Genomic DNA, 17,856 nt, shown 5'->3' with positions numbered 1-17,856 from the left:
TTCATCTTCAAATAATGAGCAGTAGAAAGTTTTACATAAATCCAGTCTTTATTGTGGGCAAGTTTTACAACAGAAAATTTAACACTGGTTTGGAAAAGAAGCTTAAAACATTTTTGTGCTAGAACAAGTTACATTTTTTTGGAACAGTGGTTTCAGGTCAAACAGTAACAAGGACATTCCTGCAGGTTCTGTGGAATGGAGGCTTGTGCCTCAGGTCAGCAGTAGTACAGACAGACGTCACACAGCTCTACATCCAGCCACAGGTCACTGTTGAACATCAGCTTAGACATGTTTACAGTATTTAGTGTTGGGTCTTGACAGAATTTAGATCAACATCATGGGGTTTACATACAAACTTCAGTTACATGACGAAGACAAATGGGTATTATGAATTATGTTGAAGTCATTTCATGAAAGTTTCCTGTGAAAACTGAAGTGGAAACTAAGCTACTGCTGAGCCTACTGAAAGAGTTTGGGCAGTGCTTCAGCCATGAGACGATGTGCCCAGACAGGCGACACCTCACTCTAACAGAGCACACTCTGGCATACATGATAGCTTTAGCCAAGTAGGAACGGAAGTACTAAGAAAACAGTGAAGGCTATGCAAGGCAGTAGCCCTACACACCTGACAGTGACCTACACAGCTATGTGCAGAGTGATGGGGCAGTGGTCGCTTCCCAGTGCCTTGTTACGAATCTTGCTGTCGCACAGGCCTGGCAGCAAGCTGGACGACAGCAAAAAGTAATCGAGCCTCCAGCCCACGTTCTTATCACGGCAGCCCATCATGTAGGTCCAGAAGGAGTAGGCGTGGGTCTGGTCAGGGTAGATCTCGCGGAAGCTGTCGGTGAAACCGGCTTCTAGCAGCTGGGTGAAGCCCTCACGCTCATCAGGAGTGAAGCCGGCGTTTTTCTTGTTTCCCTTGGGGTTCTTCAGGTCGATCTCCTGGTGTGCCACATTGAGGTCGCCACACAGCACCACAGACTTCTGCATGTCCAGCTCGCTCAGATACGACCGGAAGTCCACGTCCCAGGTTTTGCGGTAATCGAGGCGCACAAGGCCTCTGCCGGAGTTTGGCACATAGGCTGTCACCAGGTAGAAGGTGGGGAACTCTGCAGTGATGACGCGGCCCTCCTTGTCATGCTCTTCCTTGCCTGCAGGGTTGGTAGAGGAGGACATGTTAACAACTAGGGCTGTATGATATGGTAAAAAAAAAATCATTATAATGCAGCTTTGTCAAACATTTTACCTTTATCGAAAAATTACAGCTTCTTTGATTTGGATATTGCACTTTTGCACAATTTCGATTATATTTTATTATCTAGCAGCCCTGTTAACTGAATGGATTTACCTCACCTGAATTCATTGCTTAATTTAAGAATTCCTTATGTAGATTTGTATTCATAATGGAAATGAAGGCGAATAAAGACTGTAGGCAAGGCTAAGTCACTCTACAGCAGTGTCATGCAAGTTACTGAAAATGTATAATTCGTTACAGCTCAGAATCAGAAACAGATTTATTGCCAAGAAGGATTTTACACCAACAAGGAATTTGTCTTGGTGAATAAGGTGCATACATTGAAGACAAACAATAAACAAACAGTGACTATAATAAATATAAAAAATAAAAGATGTACAAATTCTGCATTAATGTAACGCAAAGATTTCAAAGGTGGTGGTGGGTTAGCTACTTGTCAGTTCAGTTTTATGAGATCACTAGGATGAAAAGCAAGCTCACATTGCCTGAAATGTCTTGTGGTGTTGGTTTATAAATGGAAAATCTGAGAAATAGACTGCATTTGTCTGCTATACTCTGCAGCTGTCCACTATTTTCACAAAAGACAGAAGAAATGAGTCCATTTAAAGGAGCTATATGTAACAATTTGTCACAAGTTTTATGTATTACTTTTTTTATTGGTCATGTAACAGATTGTAAATGAGACCGTCCCTCTCTCGGTTGCCGATACAATTGTGTGGACAATTTGTTTAAGTTGTTCAATGCTGCTGGACTGTGGATTTCTTTGTGAAGGACTGTCTGTTTACCACGAGAGCAACAGTAAATGTTAGTTTATGTTAGCGGACTCCATTTCATAACCAACAACTGGCTTCCAGCACGAGCATATAACTCCTTTATAGCAGAGTTCCTTGGTTATAGATTTCATTAATTCATTATTAAAGCAAAGGGAGGGCTTAACAAATGCTAAGATGTTCTGAAAACAACTTCACATCTTCAATACAAATGCAAATAAAAGTATCTTGGCTAGTGGACTCACTGCTGAATATGAATTTAAAGACACCACTCACCAATGCCATAGGTGACTTTGATAGGTTCAGTCTTGCAGAGCATGGCCACCCCACTGTAACCCTCCTTTTCATCTGACCCAGCCCAGTACTTGTGAGGGTACTCGGGCATCGAGGTGATGTCAGCAGGGAGGGACTTCTCTGCACACTTTGTCTCCTGCAGACACAAAACATCTGGATCCTCCTCACGTACCCACTGGAAGGAAGAACAAATGTGTTAACCATTAAAACTAGTCTCAAAACTGAACTAGACCAATTCATTTTCTCAAGGTCACTGCAGACTCACATCCAGACCCTTCTTTTTCACCCAGGCCCTCAGCCCGTCCACGTTCCAGGAGGTGATCTTCATGTTGGCTTTGCGTCCATCTTTGCTGGTCAGTTTGTCAGGAGGATCCTCATACAGGATTGGGGCCTCTGGTTCCTTAGTCTTCTTTACCTTCTTTGCAGAAGCTGTGAGATGAAAGAAACATACAAGGTCATTAAAGTGGCAACTCGCACACAAAATTTGGAAGAACGGTATGTATTTGAATGTGCATTAGTGCCTGCTGTAGTACCAGAGCCTGTGTCATTCTCCCCGTCTGCAGCCGCCACCTCTTCCTTCTTGCCTCTCTTCATGCTTGAACCTGCCCTGACTGCAAGCACACCTCGCAGACACACAACACGCACACACAACAACACCCGCGCCGCTGGAAAAGAAAAACAGAAGAGGAATCGAGTTACTCAATCGATAGAAAATGAATCAAAAACTATAATTGTTTTAGAGAACATGGCAACAGAAATGGACACCACTTGCTGTTTTCAGCTTCTCAAACGTTTTCCTGTTCTATATATAACTGTTAATGTTCAGTTTGAGTTCGTACTGTTGGTCCGATAACTCAAGCATCTAAAGATAACTTGGGTTCTAAAAAAGTTGCCCTTTGCTTTCTGGCATTTTAAGGACTAAATTTTCCAAAAATTACTTGATAATGAAAATAGTTGATGGTTGCATTAATTCTAATTCAACACATATCTGTTATTTTCAGTCACCAACACATCTCTATGCAGAGTCACTGATTGCTTATTGGAGACTGACCCATGCTGGCTTTCTGACGTTGATGGCAGTTTAAAACAAAAGATTGTATTAAATTAAAATAAAAACTAACAGTAACAGAAAAAAATATTTTAGAGGGATCCATTTTGTTATTCAAGAACTGTGACGAAGACATGTAATGAGCAGGATCTTTTATTTTTAGGTAAAAGGTGCCATATGTAAGAATTGGCCTCCTGTTTAAGGCCATTCAAAACACATAGAGGGCACTGATCACCAGAGCAACCGCTAACTGCTGATAACTGTTGTTGCTGTGAGCTAGTTAGCTATGCAGCTCGCTGGAAGACAAGGATGTTATATTACATCTGGACACAGCCTTGGAGGTGGAGCCCAGTTCATTCCTATGAAAGCTTATCAGTGGTATTTTGAAGCTAAAAACGCTTGACTTCCCGGCTGTGAAATTACCCGGATCTTCCACATTGTGCAGCCCACACAACCGACCGAGCCAGCTGACTTCCAGTTCAGACCGGCTAACTTGAATGGGGAGAAAATAATTAATCGCGTGGCTCTTCTAGACTTCAGAAATTTTACTGGACTGAATGGCTCAAATTATGACAGTGAAATGACTCATTTTGCGGGGGTTGTGATGCTCAAAAAAGAATGTATCCACTATTTTACAGACCCTTCTTTCACAAAGTTGGCTTCTGGGAAAAAGTCTTTTTGGGCTGCAGTGCATCATGTGACGCTGTAATTACACAGTTTGGCCACTAAGACAACTGCCTTTAAAGCCTGGTGCTCTTTCTGGGGGCCTGCTGGAAGACAGGATGCTGGATAGCATGCAAACTTAAGTACATACATCTGCAACCCACATGTTTTTAAATGTTTGGATAAATAATTCTTACAAATTCGCACCTTTAAAATAAATAAACCTGTCATTGCTCTCAGTTGGGCCGGCTGTGAGAAAGACATTTCCCTTCTGTGATTTCTTGTTACTCATTGGCCAATAAAAACTCATATTTATCTGTAATAAGCTTAACATTGGCCGACATATCAATCTATTTGAATTTTTTTAATACGAATATTGACCATTTTCTTCAGCTGTAAGTCTGAGACCAACTTCAGTTTTCAACCTCCAACAAGCATGTCTGAACACCTATGTGGGTACCAACACCGTCATAAGATCCATATCAGCACCAGTATCAGTGTTACCGATGCATCCCTCCTTGTAAAAAAACATGTTGAGCTCTGAGTGCCTGCAAAATACCTCAGTTTTACACGTGCATTTGTTTTGTAGGTGTTACTTGTCAGCCGGCCAAAAGTCGAATGAGTTTTCGTAAGGCTTAAGTTAAGTCTCTGACAAAGGGGAAGCGCACTGAGCCTTTATTTGGTTGCACGTCGTTGCTGTGAGGAGCACAACGTTAGCCAAGTACACTAAAAGCAAAACACGGATGAATTTGTGACCCACTGGACGCAAAAGTAACAAGCATGCATGGAGAAGACATAAAAACCAACAGCAGCTCTCTAGACAACAGGTTTATAACAAGCTATGCTAACGCTAGCTTTTCCGCTGTGACAAAGAGCCCAGAGCCAGCAGCAGACGGCCTGCTCTCAGAATGAATTGAGAATAACCAGCCAGCGGCTAATTAGCTTCCTACGGAGCTCATTTGATTAATCAATAAATGCAAATGTTAAATAACGGTAGCGTATTTTCTACGGGCTACGCGTTTCAGGAAAAGGAGATGCAAATTAGCTTACTTGTACTTTCACAACAGGATGCAGAGACCAGTCTGTGCTTCTGCTTCACACCCCCAAACACACACACACACAACCACTCACACACAAAAAGCACAGCAAAGATTTCTGGCCACGTGCTTGCTGTGCGTGGTGACTGCCTAAACAGGTGCCTGATGAAAAATAATACTTTAAATAATCTAAAAAATATATATATTCTCAATTTTCAATTGACATAAACACGCAGCGCTAGCCTTTATAATGCACATACCATTATCCTGAAGTGCTGCTGATGTTAGATACTATTCACCAGGCCTTTTGTTCAGGCTAACTCCACAGCTGTCAGTGTTTGGGACCCCCGAGCTTCATGGAGTAGCTGAGCTGCAGAAGTTAGCCGAGGCAGTTAAATAATTGCAGTAAAAGTTTAACTACCAGGTGTTTGGGTTAATGTGAGCAACCGAAGGGAAGTAAAAAGGTAGTTGCACCTTTCTTGTTATTCAATGCAGCGGTAATACAAGCTAGTTTTACTTATGACGTATGCTGTCACTGCTAGCATAGCAGCTACACAGGGAGCCTAACTTTGGTTTTTCAAAATATGAACAATATGTAACGTATAATGTAGCATTATGTGGGTTAGGTATGTATTGTGAAGGTTACTGTATAAAAGGCTAATGTTCTGTCTCCTAGCCTAGATGTAGCACTGTGCCTCTGTTCTGAATTTAAATGTCTAATTGTGACAGTTAAATGTTTACATGAATGAATGCAAATGTATTTCGGACATGTGAAAACAAAACAAAAAGTTCAATTAACAAATAAGCAAAATAAAATGAGACGCATGTTACAAAGTATATTCTATTAACAAGCACTGACATGCCCGAAAAGGAGCAGGAAAAAGTATACACTTATTTAAACCTACCTCCTCTCCACAACTCAGTAATTAATCATAATCAATTTAGTCGCACGTTCCCATCTAACTATAAAAAATCAGTATATTATATGTACAATTAATAAATCACATATTATATATAAATATATTTACATACACACCCTTATATGCATGTATACATATGTGCTGAACACTTGTACATATACATACCTACAGGCACACACATCTATGTACATACATACACTCAGACACATACAAATATACATACATAGCTTATAATATACATCATATATACATTGACCAAATTTCTATATCTTATTATAAAAGTTTTTACAGCAAATTTATATTTCATAACATATTCATATTCTGTACACACAAACACATACATGCTTATCAACAAGACCCTACAAAATTGATATGCCCAGTTAGGATACACTGGAACATGCATAATTGCCAAAAAGGACATCTCAATCAGCAAAACAACAACAACAACAACAACAACAACAAATGGAAGCCCATTTCTGACAGACACAAAATATTAATGATCATTAAAACAGAAATAGGTAAATAATTAAAAAGTAACTCTATGAATTTTAAAAATTAAAGTGTGTTTACAGGTCTGGGGGAGTGCTACTGCAAAGTGGAAAAAAAAGTAGTATAAAGCCTTTTGTGGCTCCAGAGGAAGTTGCATGTTATCTGATAAATTGCCTTCAATGATGATGTCAGTGGCGGCTAAGTTGCATTGTGGGTAATGTAAGTGCAAGGTGATATATCTAGTTCTGCTGTATCCATTTTGATCATTTGTTGTTTAACTGTGCCTAATGAGTCCAACAGTGTTATAAGAGTGCAGTGTTTACCCAGTGGAACACTATTCATAACCTGGTGCCTACATTTCCCACAATGCAATTTAGCCACTGTTTAGTGGATTTAGTGTGGACAGCAAATGCCTGACACTGTGTCGCATTGGACACTTGCATACAGTTATGACAAAGTGACTGCTGTTATATTTGATTCAGGAAAGTTTAGTTGCCTTCTGCCCATGATGCCCGTCAGTCAGGCCCTTCTTACTCACAGTGGAGCTGGCAATGACTAATATTAGACAACATGTAATGTGTGAAATTGGAGCAGTGCCCCTTTAATGTGTCATCATTTTTGCTCACTTTTGACAATCTAGTTTTAATCATGTTACATTTTTTGTGGGGGGTTTTCCTTCATCAGAAATGGGCTTCCAAGAGAGACTGAATAATTAAAGGGCGAATACACTTTGGAACAGATACTGTACTGCTGCATCAATAAGGGTCTTGGCTTCCATGCAAAGACAGAATACATTAATCTTCACGGCATGCTTCGCTTGCTTTTCTCCTTTTTAAAAATACTTTTTAGCTGCCATGACTGTCGTAATTGGATTTGAGGGCAGTGCCAATAAGATCGGCATAGGGATCATCAGGGATGGAGAAGTGCTTTCCAACCCTCGACGGACCTACATTACCCCTCCTGGTCAAGGTAAGTCACATTTCTGCTAAACCACTAATTTCACCTTTGCATCACTGCCGATATATATCAACATATAACAATGTTGCAATCAAAGTTGACAACGTACTATTTTATCCATCAGGGTTCATGCCAAGTGACACTGCCAGGCACCACCGAGCTGTCGTACTGACCGTCCTCAAGGAGGCGCTGGAGCAGGCAGGGCTGAAGCCTGCAGACATCGACTGTGTGGCATACACCAAAGGTAACACAAGATCCTGGCTCATCACCTTGTGGTAGAAAAAATGTGTTTGATGGAATAAGGATTGTACTTTTATCAGGATTAAACCTAAATGTTGTGATACTTCAGGATCTGATGAAATGGAGATCATATATATTTACAGTGTATTGATAAAGTCATGATATCTCTTCCTAGACATGTCATTTCATTAACCAGGCAACACTTACATTAGCTGTCTATTATTGATTATTAAATAGGTTTACTGACTGATTTCACCCATAGGGTTTTGGGTGAGGATAAAGAAAGGACATTTTTATCATTTCATATCATTTTATATTTTAGTGGAAGTTAATTGATGCATATGCAGCCTAGTAATCATATGAGTGTCCATAAAACATCTTGACTTGACGTTTATCAGCGGCTGTAAGGCAACAACAAACTGACAGATGTGATGTTCTCCCTCAAACAAGGATATAATGTCTGCTATACTCCAAAGTGACAGTCTCACTTGTTCTTCTCCTACAGGTCCTGGTATGGGTGCCCCCTTGGTGACGACGGCTCTGGTGGCTCGTACAGTCGCACAGCTTTGGGGGAAGCCGCTCCTTGGTGTCAACCACTGTATCGGCCACATTGAGATGGGTCGACTCATTACAAAAGCCAACAACCCCACCGTGCTGTATGTTAGTGGAGGGAACACACAGGTTGGTTTCTGTATGTCGGCCTCAGTTTCCTGTGGCACAGAGCCTCCGAACTGCACTTCCTGATGATTAGCTGTCATTAAAAAAGTGTTTGCAGAGCTCTAACATACACTGAGTTATACATGTATTAGGTACAAGTGTAATGAGACTTGTCTCCATGTCTACCTGTGCAGGTTATTGCATACTCAGAGCGACGATACAGAATATTTGGGGAGACCATCGACATCGCAGTTGGCAACTGTTTGGACAGATTTGCACGAGTTATAAAGGTGTGTAACATTATTGTTCTCATTAAAGCAACTATACAGACGGATGTGATCGATGTGTGTTAAATACTTTGTGTGGAACTGTTTCTCCATTCAGATTTCCAATGACCCCAGTCCAGGTTACAACATAGAGCAGATGGCCAAAAAGTGAGTGACAGCCACAAAGTCTCTTCTCTGGACTGTTTGGAATGTGTTTCATGTTTGTATTTACATGAATGATATTTCTGATACTACTGCACTTTGCTTGTTGTCCTGCTGTTAGAGGGAGTCAGTTTGTGGAGCTGCCATATACAGTAAAAGGAATGGACGTCTCATTTTCTGGGATTTTATCCTACATTGAGGTGAAAGGAACTATTTATCTACTGATACTGATACTCAAGGCTTCAGTTTGATGTCTACAACTACATCATTGTTTTGGTTCATGATCCTAACAGTTGTTTGTTTTTCTTTTCTTGCATAGGAAGCTTCTCATAAGATGCTGAGCTCTGGTCAGTGTACACCAGAGGACCTATGTTTCTCCCTGCAGGTACTAACCAACACTATCAGTTAGGATCTGTTGCTCAGTTAGTTAAGATAAAGATCTATAGAAGCCATCTTGGCCTTAGATTAAAGCCTAATTCAAACTATAAAGGGGTACAACGTGGTCTGTTTGTTTTATTTATAAAATGTCAGAAAATAGTTTTAAAATATTCCCTTAGTCCAATTCTTCATCTCTTTAGATGATCACTGTTGTGACTGACCAACAGTCCAAAACCCAAAGTTGGTCTGTTAACTCTCATGTGTGCTAAAGAAAAGGATTGATTAACTTATCGATTTATTAGCTCATGAACTCATGGTCTGTTTGCAGGAGACCTTGTTCTCCATGCTGGTGGAGATCACAGAGAGGGCCATGGCTCACTGCGGCTCCCAAGAGGTCCTCATCGTCGGGGGTGTTGGCTGTAAGTACATCAGAGATGGATGTGTTCAGGAAACATCCAGTCTATAACCCTGATTTGTTTGGACGCAGTGTGAAACATAAATAAAAACAGAACACAATCATTTGAAAGCCCCTTGCAACCTATATTCAACTGAAAACAGACATTTAATGTTCAAACTGGTAAACTATATTTTCTGTAGATATACACTCATTCTGAATTTGCTAACTGAAAAATGTCCCCGACATTGTGACAGACAACACTAATTGGTGAAGTTTTGAAAGTTAAACTCTTTTCCAAACTTGATACATGACTCAACAGTCTTGGGTCTCCATTGTTGTATTTTGTGCTTCATACTGTTCTACATTTTCAATGGGAGACAGTTGTTGACTGCAGTCAGGCCTGTCTTGTACCCGCCTTCACAGATGTGCAAGTTATGGTCCATCGGAACTAACACACCCACGTACCATCACAGATGCTGGTTTTGAACTTTGCGCTGGAAACAATCCGGATGTTCCTTTTTCCTCTTTAGCTGGAGGACACAATGACCATGATTTCCAAAAACAACGTCAGACTCTTTAGACCACAGCACACTTTTATACTTTTCAGCAGTCCATCTCAGATGAGCTCAGGGCAAGAGTCTTAACTTGACTGTATGTTTAAAAAAAGGTTATCAGTTTGAACATTGAACGTCTTTTGTTTCTGCTGTGTTCAATTAAACACTGTCAAAAATGATCAGGCAGGATCATTGCTCTCAGCTTTTTTTTTTTTTTTTTTTAATTTATGGACTCAGGGTTGTTAAATATTGGAGCCCTGTAAAAAACAAGTAGTGATGTTCTTTGTGCTTCTGGGTCATTTTCTATGTGTTTTTCATCATCCATTGCCCAATGTCCAGATATTTCCAGTAAGTACAGTACAGTACCACACTTACAATGTCACAGGAACCTGGAATATCAACAGTAAGTGTCCTGAAGCGTGAGAGAGTGAGGTTTACTTTCTAGAGCTGCCATTTTACAAGTTTATCAGTCAACAGAGGAGATTGTGTGCACTGTCTTCCCCCACTATTGCATTGTACACTGTTTTAACAGTTGTGCAATGGATTGGAATCACAAAGTCAGTCTAAAGGCTGTTTTTGCATTGGAAGGAACAAGCTACCCACTTTAGTTCTGTAAAAAAGACTTCCCGTCAGAACACAAATATTGTCATTCCTGGATGTGATAATCACCAGACTGCCAGAGAAGCTGTCGTGTTAGCAGAGCAGCCGCCACACAAAAGATTCCTTTCAGCTTTCTTAGAGGAAATTTAAGAAACAAGAGTTTACATTGTTCTCGAAATGAAAAAAATATCATTTTATGGAGTACCAGGCATGACATGAAATTAAAAAAAATACATACATTTCAATTCTAGTTTTTGGCTAAATGCTCTGATCAACCCTGTTATTTTCCTTCTCTTCCTACATTTGTCTCCTTTATGATTATCAAAAGTTCATGAGACTAAGAAGCATCAGACCCACAATGAAGTGATGTTATTCTACTGCTTGTTTTTAATTAACTTTACTGTGTGACATTGACTTTGATCACAAGATGCTCAGGAATTCATGAAGTGTGCCTTAAAGTTTCATTCTACCATCTCTGAACTAAGAGAACAAGTCCTGATTATCAGAAGATGTGACCTGTCCTTGTCTGAGTCCTGTATCCTGTAGAGAACATGTCCTCTGGTTTCTTTCGCAGGTAACCTGCGTCTGCAGGAGATGATGGGGGTGATGTGTAAGGAGAGAGGAGCCAAGCTGTTTGCCACGGATGAGCGGTAAACCAGTCGCTCCACGCCACGCTCACTGACATTACAATGACAATAGATCCAGAACGCAAACACAAATCAGTACAGAAACACCCACCCCACCCACCAACAGACTTTCTATAGTGTGGGTGTCCCATGATGGTGTAAATGTTGTTTTAGAGGCATTTCCAGTCTGACAAGTAATATTTGGCGTATCATCTTAATTTACGGGATAATTATTTCAATACATGACATGTTTTAGATGTTCTTTTCATGTATTTCATTAAAATACATTAAGTTGAGAAAATTCATCAGAATAATCAGCTTTTATTGCTGTCAAAATAAAGGTATTGTTGGAAGGTGATGTTTTAAAAACGGGAAATTATCAGTTTTCTTTTTAGAACACTTAGGAATAATGTGTGAGTGGTGGTAAAGGGGCTGAACATGCACAAAGGTAATTTAAAAAAAAGTAGCCATATTATTTGAGAGGCTTCAGTAGAAAAAAGTCCATATTAAGACATTGTGTTCCAGGTTCAGTCTGGTTAACAGTGTTCACTCCACAGATTCTGCATAGACAACGGAGCAATGATCGCTCAAGCCGGCTGGGAGATGTTTAGGTCCGGTCAGGTGACGGAGCTGGAGGACTCGTGGATTACACAAAGGTAGACTTCACCTCACTTGTTCTTTACATTCTGCTATCATTGAAAATCCAAACTGGCTGTTTATTTAATGATGAAGCATGTTGGTCCACAAAGTTGGATCCAAGGTGCTTTCATGGTCACCCTGCTAAAAGACGTTACTGTTAATCATTAAACAGTCTTCACCAATGTGCCTGTGGTATATTTAAAAAAAGTTTCCAGAATGTAGATGACACATGAATATTGCTTCCTTATGTGTCGATGCTGACATGAATTTTTCTCCTGTTTTAGGTACAGAACAGATGAGGTGGAGGTGACGTGGAGAGACTGACTAATGGACTGAGCAACATCTTGGTGCTACAGATGTTGTTGCAGCAGGTCTGTTATGGCAGCTGGTGTAGAACTTTTCTATCGACGTCTGAAGGGACACTTCAACTCTGGGAAAAATAGCTATTGTGCTCATAAGAGTCAGACTTTCTTTTGAGAAGTTTTTTCTGTCTTCCCTGCTTTATAGTTTAGAGTTGCACAAGTCATCTACAATCTTTGGTGGCAGCAAATACTGCAGCAGCGAGGGTATTGTATATTCAGATGATTACATTTTGGAGACTCTTGCTACCCGTTTAGGTTTCTGGTGAACTATTGACCTCTACACAATTCTGGTCAGAGGAAAGAAAATCTGCAAGGTTGCACGTTTGATGCTGAGATCAGCTCTGCCTGGGCCGCTGCTGATAAGGAGTCACTTTTGTTGTTCCTCTACTTCTACATTTAAACCTTATAAATGCAGCATTTCCCTATAAAAACCTCTGGGGCTATCATTTGGTAGCAAAGATTTACAGCTTATGTTGGGTTGTAAATAGCTTGTCAGTTATTATGCACTTGTAATTGTCGAGGGAAACATTAACAGAAACGTGATTTTTCCACTGTCGGTGTGTACAGCAGTGAATGCGAACTGATAATAAAAAGGACAAGCTGGAACTTATCAAGTTTATTCATTTTTATTAAGCAATACTGTTTCACTTACATTCCTCCTCTTTCTCCAGTGTAATTTTTTTTATTCAATAAATTTTCTTTTCAAAAATCAACATACCGAACATGGTGAGATCCCTTATGGATTCATGAGTAACATTCACCCGATTAGGGAACCAAATAAAAAAAAAAAAAAAAGGGAACACAGCATTAAGATGTGACGGGTGAACTCTACTGTGCCTTTGACTACACCCCTCTGTAAACTGAAGACACAGATACACAAGTCCTCTGCATACATTAACCATAAAAACTCAAGCAGGTACAAGACAGACATTCTGTTTGCAATGGAGAAGGGGGAAATACATCACTCTGGTGAGGGTTTCTCGCACACAGGGATTGGTCACAACAGATTTTCTAGAACAAAGTGCTTGATTGACCGCTCGCTTTACAGAGGACATGAAAAGTTTGATAAAACTGCAGCTTTCAAAAAAGGGGGGAAATTAAATTACAGCTCCTCAGATTGTTTAAAACAAACAAAAAAGACCAGCTCTACACATACAAGCTAAAATGGTAATGAGAGGCGATGAAAACAGGTCTGATTAATTAAGGCAGGCTTTCTGTAAGGCGTTAAAAAAGTCCATTGCTGTAAGATCTCAAAGGAGTTAGTCCAAAGTGTCTCAGTGTGGCTTTGCGTGAAGACATCATCCTGAGTGCAGTGTGTGAACGGGACTCAAAAATGTGTCCGTCTTTACATGTTTTCATGTGCATGTAGGTGTGTGTTGTGTATGTTTATATATGCTTTGGGTTTGTCACACTGCTAGGCTGGGTGATCCTGGGTCTCCTTGTACCAGACAACCTTTTTTGGAACTGCAAAACAAAATAATGTCAGTGAGACATGTCTGAAGCAAAGATAAATGACAATACACATGTCAGATAAATCAACAAGGACTGCCGGTCACACCACTCTTCACAATAAGCTTGTAACATTGATTGTTTACATCCTCTAACTTTAAGTTGATTAGCTGCATTTACTGCACAATGATTAATGATTTGTACCATGTTACACACCTACTTCATAAAGTTGGTATTTCACCCTTAGACATAGCTGTAGTGACTAAACTAAAGAACCTAAACTTAACTTATAATGACTCTCCGGACTTCATTCTCAAAAAGCACAACTAACAGTTTAGGTGGTTTCCTAAATAGACATGACTAAACAGAATGTTAAAACATGTTGTGGTTCACACTTCTAGGGCTGTTTCACAACAATAAAGATGCAAATGATTTGTTCCTGATAAGTGGCGTGACAGCACTGACTGGTTTACTCTTGGAGTCAACCTACCTTTTTTCTGTTTGTTGCAGATGGCATTCCATTCTGAAGAGAGAAAACAAGAGACACAATGTTAGAGATGAAACACAAATAAAACCAATCAAACAGAAAAAAGGGGCAGGTTATTCTCAAAGCTCCTCTTAGCGCTCACCTCTACTGTGATAGTTCAAAGCTTCCACTAGATGGCGACAACTAAGCAGCAGCTTTCCGTTGCTCTCGTCCACCTCTGGGCGTGCGGTGGGGATGACGGAGGTAGCGACTGGAGTAGGCGTTTCTTCGGGGGGCTGGCCTGTGAGAACTGTGTCGATCTGTGGGTCTGCTGTCTGTTCGGCGTCTGTGGGCTGAGGGGGGAGGGCGTTGGCAGCGGGGCGAGTGCTGGAGCCCTCTGTGACCGGCCTCGCCTCGCTGATGAAACTGAGACCCCACTGGTTCTGTAGCAGCACGCCGATGGCGGGGCGGTCTTCCTCCAGCGTCCCCGTTGCTGCCCCCGCCTTCACCTTGGATGCGTAGCTGACGGCGGGCTGCAGCTTGGCGGGGCTGTCCTGCACCGGGAAGGCAGGCGGGGGCTTGAGCAGTGACAGACTGTCCTCCACCCACCTCTCCTTTTGGTTAACCTTTTGGGGCCGCTCGCCTGCTCGGCTGACCCCCTTCTGACTTTCCCTGCGGAAGCTGCGGCCTTTGTGCTGCTGGCCCTTGCGTTCTTTTTCCCTGCGAAAGCTGAAGGTGTGTGTGTGGCCGGGTCCGATCAGGTCGCCTTCAGGTGAAAGCTGTCGGGGCTGTTGCTCACCACCAGAGATGCAACCTCCACCCCCACCGCCTCCACAGTTGCCTGAGCCAGGAGACAGACGGCGGTTGCGAATATGTGGCTCTGAGTTGGTGGCTGAAACAAGGACTGCTGGGTCACACAGGGTATCGGACTCGCACACAGTGTTACTGGCTTCCCATGTACCTGAAAGGGAGAAGAGGACATGTCCATTACATATCTGCTGTTGTTGCATGCCGTTTCAATATACTTGTATCTTAGTGTCATATGAAACAATGAGAATCGGAGAACATTTGGGCTAAGCCTAATAACATATTACTGTCCTGCTCTTATTTAACAACATTCATTTGTGTCACAAACGTAGTGATGAACACGCTATTAACTCTTTCACACTGGAAAAAACTCCCCATTAACATCTGGCTTGTGTCTTCAGTAGAAAGGGGTACAATTAGAATTAATTCCCAAGTTTAATGGCTCTAGAGTAATCGGGAGGTATTTTTAGCCCCTCCAGCTCTGACTGGCTGTGATGGAAACATGACATCCCCATGGATGTGGTAATTTTCACCCCCTTTCTGGTGCAATGCTCTGACTTGTGTTGAAGTTCCGGGATGTTGGAGTATAAATACAGCTGCCTCTGTTCAAGCAATGCTCGAACATTGTTCAGTCAGTGTTGACTTTAAAAGAGAGACTGAAGTAAAAGATATTACAAAACCACTAACCACCTTAACACTTGTCTCCATGCTGTTTTTTTTACCGTTCTGTTTTCCAGTATGTTGTCTACTGGAAATGGGAAAAATGTCAATCGCATATTTTGAGCTTGTTCACATATTGTTTTGGTTTTTAAAAAAAAAAAAAAAAAAACCTGTGTGTATATGTGCTGATTCTGGTGTAAAAATGGTCTGTGTCTCAGAGTAGGTGCTTCATGCGGCATTGGTTTATAAATGATCTTTGAGCTTGGCTGTTTCATATAAGCAAACATCAGCAGCAGAGGACACACTTTCACATGACTTCACCGGGCTAGGTTAGTTCAGTACAACAGTTGGCTGCTGCTGAATATTTGCCAAGCTGTGCAGAAAAGAACAGAATGACCCAACGCTAAATTAAGAGGATGGAACAGCTCGAGGAAAACATCTCATCTGGAGTATGTTCTGTTGACAGCAGAAACATTACAAAATGCAAAGCTCAAATTGCCTGGTGAGTGTGAGGACATCTATATTGCTGAATCATGTAGTTGATCAATCAGTCAATTAATAGACAAATCATCTGCAACAACTTCTATAGACCACTTCCCTATCTATCTTAAGGGTGAACTCATTTAATTAAGAATATTTAGTTAGTCCCAGTTTCTCAGATGTGACAATCAACTAACTTTCCCTCATTTATGTAGTTGTAAATTTAAAATGTGGGGCTTGAGCTGTTGATTGCATCAAAGAAGCAAAATTAAAACTTTGCCTCTGGCTCTCCCCAACTTCCCAACTTGGGGATTTCAAACTATTTTCTGACATTTTATAGACTAAATGATCAATAACAAAAGAAAATCTGATTTTTCAATGGTGTAAACAACAAGAATACATTCACGTTGTCTTAATATTTAAGGAAATTGTATAATTACAAGAATAACACAATAAATCTTACTGGCTACAGCCTGTCACAGCTTACATATCACCTTTACTGGTCTGGTATCAGTGTTGCACAACAATCTGTCACTCAGTCATTCTTGGTGGCACTGTGACAAAAGAATGGTTGGTTAAATAACTTGTTTTAGTTCTAGTATAACCATTTTCTGTCCACATGGCATAAGTCGGGCAGATGAAGTCATTACTGCTCATTGTCTTTAAAAAAGGCAGGTAATTGGAAATGCCGCCTCGCTGATAAGGACGAAACTCACAACAGGTGACTTGTAGGCTTCAAGAACTTGACTGGCCACAAAACGAGGAGTAAAACTCCATATGATTAAAGAATGAACACACTCGGCCTGAACAGTGTGCCCGCTCGGCAGCGCCACATTTTAAGAAGACGACTGAGGCGACGTTAGTGTACTAAATCAAGAGAGTCCGTCTGAAGTACCGTGACAGAAATTTCGACAAACTAGCTGACTGTACAAACTCACCAAGTTCTTACAAAAGGAGCAACTTGACTGCTTTGTTAGCGTCTCTTCGGAAACAACAGCATGTTCAGATTCGTGCGAGTGGTGCTGGCAGCTAACAAGACCGCAAAAAGCTACGAGCCAGCACCGGTGTTAGCAAACTTTGATTAGCAGCGTCATGGTGCGGCGAGTAAAACTCGACGGTTTCATCAGACTGTCGTTACAACGTGAAGCTTTCAATTCAAATATATCTCAAACACAAAAGCTGTCGTCGAGGGGATGGCTTTATTTCGCACCTTATCATGAAAATAACAGCTAGCTAGCATGTTAGCCGAAGTTTAGTTTCGTAACCCCCCATTCAAAGCGGCGAGCAGGCTGCTGTCGATACCGCTAGCACAGTTGCTAACACCGTCGGCAAGACAACAAAATAACACCGATGAAAGTGAGGAATTTCGGTCCCGTGAGTCGAAAAGTTGTACAAACTTACCTGTTTTGATATGCATGTCTTTTAGTTCAATGTGTCGCGGGAGCTAAACCGTTTAGTAACTTTTGTTTACAACGTTAAGGTAACGACGGTTCGCTGGATGAGTCTTGTGTGGCCACCCGGAAGCGACACGAGAATGTGGGTGGGACAGGAAGTCCCTGTAGATAAGCGGTCCGGCGGGAAACTTGGAGGGAATTTTAATATTGAACCCTCGCTATAATTATAACCCATGTGATAACCACGTGGTCACAGTGATGAAGGGATTTTTTCTTTTGAAGTGAG

The 17,856-nt window shown here is 41.2% G+C and overlaps 3 protein-coding genes across 3 annotated transcripts; 1 reads left to right on the top strand and 2 right to left on the bottom strand.

The window, feature by feature from the left end:
- Nucleotides 1-25: 25 nt before the first annotated feature.
- apex1 (APEX nuclease (multifunctional DNA repair enzyme) 1) lies at nt 26-5,182 on the bottom strand. The gene is made up of 5 exons (XM_073480727.1): nt 5,081-5,182; nt 2,853-2,984; nt 2,585-2,748; nt 2,302-2,494; nt 26-1,151 (listed from the first exon to the last, which is right to left on the bottom strand). Exons 2-5 carry the CDS (start codon nt 2,911-2,913, stop codon nt 637-639), a joined length of 933 nt encoding a protein of 310 aa, XP_073336828.1. The 5' UTR covers nt 2,914-2,984; nt 5,081-5,182; the 3' UTR covers nt 26-636.
- Nucleotides 5,183-5,423: 241 nt separating this feature from the next.
- On the top strand, nt 5,424-12,924 carry osgep (O-sialoglycoprotein endopeptidase). Its single transcript, XM_073480626.1, has 12 exons — nt 5,424-5,531; nt 7,326-7,445; nt 7,558-7,677; nt 8,179-8,354; nt 8,525-8,620; nt 8,715-8,764; nt 8,880-8,958; nt 9,078-9,143; nt 9,465-9,555; nt 11,262-11,337; nt 11,871-11,969; nt 12,237-12,924. The coding sequence occupies exons 2-12, from the start codon at nt 7,331-7,333 to the stop codon at nt 12,274-12,276; spliced, it is 1,008 nt and encodes a 335-aa protein (XP_073336727.1). The 5' UTR covers nt 5,424-5,531; nt 7,326-7,330; the 3' UTR covers nt 12,277-12,924.
- Nucleotides 12,916-17,715, bottom strand: LOC141008315 (uncharacterized). Its single transcript, XM_073480628.1, has 4 exons — nt 17,578-17,715; nt 14,393-15,190; nt 14,254-14,286; nt 12,916-13,778 (listed from the first exon to the last, which is right to left on the bottom strand). The coding sequence occupies exons 1-4, from the start codon at nt 17,591-17,593 to the stop codon at nt 13,729-13,731; spliced, it is 897 nt and encodes a 298-aa protein (XP_073336729.1). The 5' UTR covers nt 17,594-17,715; the 3' UTR covers nt 12,916-13,728.
- Nucleotides 17,716-17,856: the final 141 nt, after the last annotated feature.

This window comes from Pagrus major, chromosome 14 (assembly GCF_040436345.1).
Source record: "Pagrus major chromosome 14, Pma_NU_1.0".
In the NCBI taxonomy this organism is placed as follows: domain Eukaryota; kingdom Metazoa; phylum Chordata; class Actinopteri; order Spariformes; family Sparidae; genus Pagrus; species Pagrus major.
The sequence above is the reverse complement of the archived record's forward strand: the minus strand, read 5'-3'. Positions and strand labels throughout refer to the sequence as shown.

Excerpts from the sequence above, each read along its gene's own strand:
- apex1 (XM_073480727.1), bottom strand. The coding sequence starts at position 2,913 with ATGAAGAGAGGCAAGAAGGAAGAGGTGGCGGCTGCAGACGGGGAGAAT. Across the intron at positions 2,749-2,852 it reads GGAGAATGACACAGGCTCTG|CTTCTGCAAAGAAGGTAAAG; the intron begins GTACTACAGCAG and ends TTCATCTCACAG. Across the intron at positions 2,495-2,584 it reads TGAAAAAGAAGGGTCTGGAT|TGGGTACGTGAGGAGGATCC; the intron begins GTGAGTCTGCAG and ends TCTTCCTTCCAG.
- osgep (XM_073480626.1), top strand. The coding sequence starts at position 7,331 with ATGACTGTCGTAATTGGATTTGAGGGCAGTGCCAATAAGATCGGCATA. Across the intron at positions 7,446-7,557 it reads CATTACCCCTCCTGGTCAAG|GGTTCATGCCAAGTGACACT; the intron begins GTAAGTCACATT and ends TTTATCCATCAG. Across the intron at positions 8,765-8,879 it reads ATAGAGCAGATGGCCAAAAA|AGGGAGTCAGTTTGTGGAGC; the intron begins GTGAGTGACAGC and ends TCCTGCTGTTAG.
- LOC141008315 (XM_073480628.1), bottom strand. Across the intron at positions 14,287-14,392 it reads TTTGAACTATCACAGTAGAG|AATGGAATGCCATCTGCAAC; the intron begins GTGAGCGCTAAG and ends TTCTCTCTTCAG. Across the intron at positions 13,779-14,253 it reads CTGCAACAAACAGAAAAAAG|TTCCAAAAAAGGTTGTCTGG; the intron begins GTAGGTTGACTC and ends TTTGTTTTGCAG.